This window comes from Tauraco erythrolophus, chromosome Z, assembly GCF_009769465.1.
Source record: "Tauraco erythrolophus isolate bTauEry1 chromosome Z, bTauEry1.pri, whole genome shotgun sequence".
Taxonomy (NCBI): domain Eukaryota; kingdom Metazoa; phylum Chordata; class Aves; order Musophagiformes; family Musophagidae; genus Tauraco; species Tauraco erythrolophus.
In genome coordinates this window covers 41,756,518-41,762,642 of record NC_141496.1, presented here as the reverse complement: position 1 = coordinate 41,762,642, position 6,125 = coordinate 41,756,518, and the positions used below count along the sequence as shown (strand labels likewise).

Below are 6,125 nucleotides of genomic sequence, written 5' to 3'. Positions count from 1 at the left end.
ATGTGTAAACTCTATATAAGAAGTTTAATTTTCCTACAAGGTGTGCACGCTAGGAGGAGATATCCCCCGTGCACCCGGCGCCGCAATAAAGAAGTGTCTGCTTATCTACATCCCATTGGTGTTGATAAGTTTCTTATTCCGGATTTTCGGTAACACTGTCACTGGTTCTAGAAGATGTGTGTCCATACAGACACTGCCACAAAGTACAGTAAGTCCTTATCCTTGGCAGAGGTTACTAGTTGCTTCCAGGTGCGGCTGCAATAAAAAGATTCATGAGGAATCATGCACTTGTAACAACGGCCAGAGAGTATCTCTTTTCAGAAAGCAACAAGTAGGGCCATAGCTTGAAAGTTTCAGAAGAAGAATGGGCCTTTAATTAAAACATTTAGTAGATGCTTAGGAAATAATAGAATAGCCTGCTAAAAGAACAGCTTTAAATGCGAATGAGCAGAAGAGAGCAGCCTTTATCAGTTACGGATAATGAGAAGGTTGTGTGCCCAGAAGTGAAAGATTACGGAATTGGTTGACAGCAAAAGAACATTTAATCAGCTCAAACCAGCAAAGAACTAGGGAATTAGTGAAGGATTCAAGAACATTGTCTTCTGGGGTTTTATCTTTAAACTTAATTCCCTTTCATCTTTTTTTTTCTTTTTTCTTTTCCCCAAAGCAGTGAATTCCTGTACCTGTATAAAGATGTTGGGGTTAAGAGCCTGAAATATCTGATCTTCCTGCTTGATAAAAAAGGATGAATTCCAGGCAAACAGATTTTTTATTCATAGAAAATTGGGGAAAAATATGTAGCTGCAGAAGGGAAAGAGTTATTGAAGCCTCTGTGAGTGTTCAGCCTCAGGAAGGAAACGGACATCACATTGTTATGCGTGAAATTCGCACCTCCTGAAATCTCACAGTTTTGCTGAGTGAGGTTTTAGCCAACCACTCTGGAAAATTCCCCGGTGACCTTTACACTAGAGATAAGAGGGGAAACATAGCCCCCATCTTGAAAAAGGGGGAAAAAAGAAGACCCAGGGAACTACAGGCCAGTCAGTCTCACCTCTGTGCCCGGCAAGAGCATGGAGCAGATCTTCCTGGCGACTATGCTAAGGCACATGGCAAATAAGGAGGTGATTGGTGACAGCCAACATGGCTTCACTAGGGGCAAATCCTGCCTGAGTAATCTGGTGCAGCAAAGCACTGTAAGAGCTTCATCAGTCTCCAACCACCAGGTTACTGATAAAATCAAAGTCATGCACGAGTCAGTAAAACAACCCGATGCTGTTTGAAACGCTCCCACCTTTCTTTAGCAGCATACATCTTAGTAGCTAATAATAATCGACTAAACGTGTGCTGTGCTAGGTACCTTTCTTCTAGTTCTCTTTTTTCTGCTAAACCCTCATTTCCAAAAAACACAAAGGAGTTTTGCTTCCCTTGGGTTATTTTTCTTCACATGAATAACAGTAGGAATTTTCCACCTACAAGACACCATGGTAGAAAAAAGTCAAGGCATGAAAAAGCTTTCAAAATAGAAAAACAAATTTCAAGATGCATTTTTGTTAAAAAAAGGGAAGGTGCTTGTTTTGCTGTTTTGTTCTTTTTAATTTTTTTTTATTATTATTTTGATTTTCAACGCTTTAATTCACATAATTGAATTCCGGCCTGAACTTTAATTAAAGCCTTTTCAAATTGTAAGCTGTTAGGTGGTTGTTTTGGCCAAAACTGCTGCCTTCCACTTTAAAAATCACTGAATTTTCTCTGATACAGCAGGTACAAAGTGTTTACTGTCCTTTGGGTAGAAAATCACAAAATAAAGAAATTTTTGAACTCGAACGTTTCTGTTCAGTCAAAAAAATCCATTGGACTCACAATGTGATTAATTCCCCCTGGGTGAAATGGAAACTCAATGCCTCGCGGTCAGATATTTTTGCTTGAATATTATACCCAAGTCACTCAACGTAAGGACATTCTTGCAGCATTTTTTCTTTAGATTCCAGCTAGAAGCAACACAACCAGCAACAGCCACAAAAGCCAAAAAGCCACAAGAGAACAAAGGGGTTTTAGTTAATCCAGTTCTACTTATTGGTTGTGCAATATCAAAATATGCTTTATGTAGAATCAAGATTTAAAAATCCTAACTTAAATCATAATTTTGTTAGATGACATTTGTTAGAAAAATTTTAATAACACACGTGCCTGATTTAGCTCGCCATTCCAAATATGTCCCTCTGCTTCTGTGCTATCAAAGCTGGGACCAGAAGTGGCCAAGTTGGGACCAATGGGGAAAAAAGTAAAAAGGGCTGAGTTGTTTCTTTTGGTAGGAAGCTGGACTGGAGAAATGGAAGTCGAAGGGCACCTGACGGGGCTGAATGGCAGACACAGCCTGGGCCTTGGTGACTGGCATGAAACAGCGAAGGTGAGCAGAAGATGCAGGTGAGGAGAAGGAGCGGAAAGTGGTGCTGCAGTAGCCCCAGATGTGAGCGCAGAAGCGGGAATGCCACGGGGGCAGATGTGATGTCACCGCGTGAAGGAGAGTGATTATACCTGGTGGCGGATTGTGACATCATCGAGCGATGGACTACGACCTGGCGTGCCTGGCTGCGTATCCTGGGGCACCGGCAGAGCCTGGCCCAGTCTGGCTCGTGCCTGGCTTCCTGGCAGACGTGCCTGCGAGGTCTGGAGCGTGGAGCGAGGCTTTTCCTGGTGCTGGGTAGTGCTCTGGGGGCTGCTGTCTGCAGCTCTCAGTGCCCGTCCCGGAGCCATTCCTTGTGTCTCCCCGGCCCTGCCTGGAGCAGGCAGCCGGGCACCGCAGGGTGTGCTGGCAGCAGCGCAGGTGAGCTGTGCGGGGAAACGTCCCCCGAGGTGGCCATGGGGCAGGCAGTGGGGCTCGGGGAGCTGGGAGGTTGTCCTTCTTGAGGGACCTGAGCATTTCTTCCCTCCCTGGGACAGCAAGTGACCATGGTGCCTCTCTCTCTTGCAGTGCACAACACCTTTTGCAGCAGGGCACGAGCGAGGGAGGGCAACTCTCCATCGTCAGCTCTTCCCAACCCTCTGTCGGGCACAAACATGGCAACTGACGCAGAGTGGATCTGCCCCATCTGCCATGATGCTCGGGATCACGTCGCTTATGTGCTGCCCTGTGGCCACCAGTTCTGCCTGGGCTGCATCCTGCGTTGGGCAAGGATGAAACCACAGTGCCCTCTCTGCCGAAGACGGATGCGGACTATCAGGTTTCCTATGTCAGAAGAAGATGACTGTCAAGACTATATCGTCCTCAGAGTCCCTAATGAGTCGCCAGATGACAGTAGCCAGGAAGGCAGAACTCCCAGCCACCCGGCTGAGAACAGCCCTCACACCCCAGTGGTGTCCCCTCCATCCTCTCCACACGGGATGCTGTCCCCAGCTCAGGAGGAGGCATCAGGGACAGACGCCAGGGCTACCGTGGGTGGCCTCCTGCCCGAGGTCTGGGCAGATCTTTTTCAAAGGGAACGGCATCTCCTCAATCCCGTGCTGCCTTGGCTGCGCCAGGAGCTGGAGGCAATATATGGGGCGCGCTGGTGGGTGGCAAATAGTGCAGAGCACATCATCCTGCACTGCCTGTGCCTCTGTGGTCCGGACGAGGAACTCTTGGTCCAGAGACTGCAGGAGTGCCTTGAGGAACACACAGCACCACTGACACATGGCATTATTGACATCATTGTGCGCCAGTGCAGCGAGGAGGCCCAGAGGCTGCTGCGCTCCCACGCTCCCAGGGAGGAGGATGAGAGCCGTGCGGCCGGCTCCAGCTCCAGCAGCTCCAGCGGCACCAACTCCCGGGTGGGGTCTCCTACCCCCAACTTGGCTTCCTCCAGAAGCCCTTCAAGCGCCGACATTGAGGAGGACACTGGCATGTCAGAGACCACGCCATCTGTGCCCGTCCCTGCAGAGCAGGAGCAGCTCCAGGAGGAGCTGGGGGAGGCGGCAGCAGGACCCTCTGCCCAGGGCTGCAGCCGCAGACCCTCCGCTCCCGGTCAGGACAGGGACCGCTCACCTGAGGGGCCCCGGCACCCCGCAAAGCGGAGGTCCTCCAGCCCCCCGGACTCTCCCCCACCCTGCAAGAGGCCGCCCCACCACCAGCACTAGCAGGCCTCCAGCTTCTATCAATTGAAAAAAAAAGAAATAAATTCTGGTTTCCCTGACACAGTCTCCCGGTGCTGCTTTCTCTCCCTTCTCCTGCTGCCCTTCCATGCCCCCCACTCCCCACCATCGACCAAGGGCCCCCAGGGCCCTGGAGCCATGTGGGCAGCACCTCCTCAAGGAGGAAATCCTGCTGCAGACACAGCGTGGAAGAGGTTCCGAAAAAGCACCAGGGTGATGCTTACAGAGGAGTTAGGAGTGACGGATTGACCAGGCCTTCCTCAAGTTCTGTTGAAAAAATACCTAGATTCATTTTGGTTTATTTACACGTACACTACCTTTCTGTTTTGTTGACTTGGGAGAGGGGAGGAATACCCAAGCAGGAGACTGAAACACCTCATAGAAGCAGTGAGCTGTGAGGAAGAGTCAACTTTTAAGATTTTGTAGCTTTAAGCCTTAGTTTTATGCAGAGTGGCTGATCTCAAATCATTAGACACGCTCCATTGCAGGAAACCAGCAACTAATCTGCCAGTGTACAGGACATCCAGAGATGACCTCAGAAATGGAAGTCTCCCTTTCATTACCAACTGCCTGGCAGAAACCTCTCCCCCTGTGCCTATGCTTTCCAGCAGCACAGAGACATGTTTGGTATAATGTCATGCTATTTAGGTTAGCAATTCCCCAGAGGCAATGATATAGATCAGGTCACTGCGGAAACTCACCAAGGGAAGAACGATAAAAATCAGAGTGGGCGTGTTTTCTTCTCCTACTGCTGCTATAGAGCTGGAAAAGCAATCTCAAAAGGCAGCTACCCTAGGAGGTATCATTGTGAAACAACAAAGACGCAGTTGCTACATGGCAAGAGAAAACCTTTAAGCAGGTCAGCAACCCAGCCTAGGAGGCAGGCATGGCAGAGTGAAAAATAAAAACTAAGCGAGGAAGCCTTGCAGCTGACCCACATGAAAGGGCACACTCAAGAGAATTAGACCCAGAAGAATCACTCTGCCACGATTCTGATCCAATCTGTGGAAGATCAACTGTAAGAAAACATTTGTTTTCCCAGCCAAGCCCTGCTTCATCTGACAGTATAGTAAGAATAACAAAAAGGCCTGTCTGAAACTCACTGCCAGAATAGCAACACACAAAATGATGTCCTTTATCTCGCTTTTCATAGTGACTTTCCTACTGCATTCAAACTTCCTACAGGCATGCAAGACCCCATATGCTAGAAAACCATTGGGTGTCAACAGCAAAGGAAAGAAAATGAATCACTCAATTTTAACACAAACATGTTGGGATTATCCTGCATCACCTACTGTGCATTGCATCCCATGTCACCTACAGCAGCATTACCCTCTTTGCTCTTTCTGACTCTGTTCTTCAGGAGTTTTTATCTGGCTCCTTTCAAATTCCTTCTCATTTTCACCACAGCTCAAGAAGGAAGATGCTACAGTATCAATGACTCCAAATTTTTCCTCAAGCATTTATTTCTTTCTCTGAGTAGCCATCACCCACACAATCTAGGAATGTCTTCATAGTACAGGGAAAAAAAAAAAAGAAAGAATCAAAAGAAGACAGTTCAATGTAGTAAGTCTTTAAAACTCTGTCCTTCTGCTGAAGGTTACAAGCGTACAGAAAAAAGGAATACAGCAGTTGGCTTTGTTTCTAGAGCTTGCTATAAAGTGAAGTTCTGTTCTAGGAAAAGAGCCTGTTCAAAACAGAGATGGTTACTGTTTTCTTATGTCTTCAATTAATATGTTATTTTTATCTATTTTCTTTAACCTAAGTGTAAAATCCTAAATAATCAAAATATTAATCACCCAAATACATGAAATAGCAGAGTTACACGAATAATGCTGTTTTGTGTTTTTTCCCTCAGCTCATTGATCAGCACAAGTACAGGCTGGGCGGAGAATGGATTGAGAGCAGCCCTGGGGAGAAGGACTTGGGGTGCTGATTGATGAGAAGCTCCAAGTGAGCCGGCAATGTGCACTGGCAGCCCAGAAAGCCAACCGTAT

At 47.5% G+C, this 6,125-nt stretch overlaps 1 protein-coding gene across 1 annotated transcript; it reads left to right on the top strand.

Annotated features, from left to right (window-relative positions):
- Positions 1-3,057: 3,057 nt before the first annotated feature.
- LOC147526374 (E3 ubiquitin-protein ligase Topors-like) lies at positions 3,058-4,113 on the top strand. The gene has a single exon (XM_086629809.1). The coding sequence runs from the start codon at positions 3,058-3,060 to the stop codon at positions 4,111-4,113; it is 1,056 nt and encodes a 351-aa protein (XP_086485935.1).
- Positions 4,114-6,125: the final 2,012 nt, after the last annotated feature.

Excerpts from the sequence above, each read along its gene's own strand:
- LOC147526374 (XM_086629809.1), top strand. The coding sequence starts at position 3,058 with ATGGCAACTGACGCAGAGTGGATCTGCCCCATCTGCCATGATGCTCGG.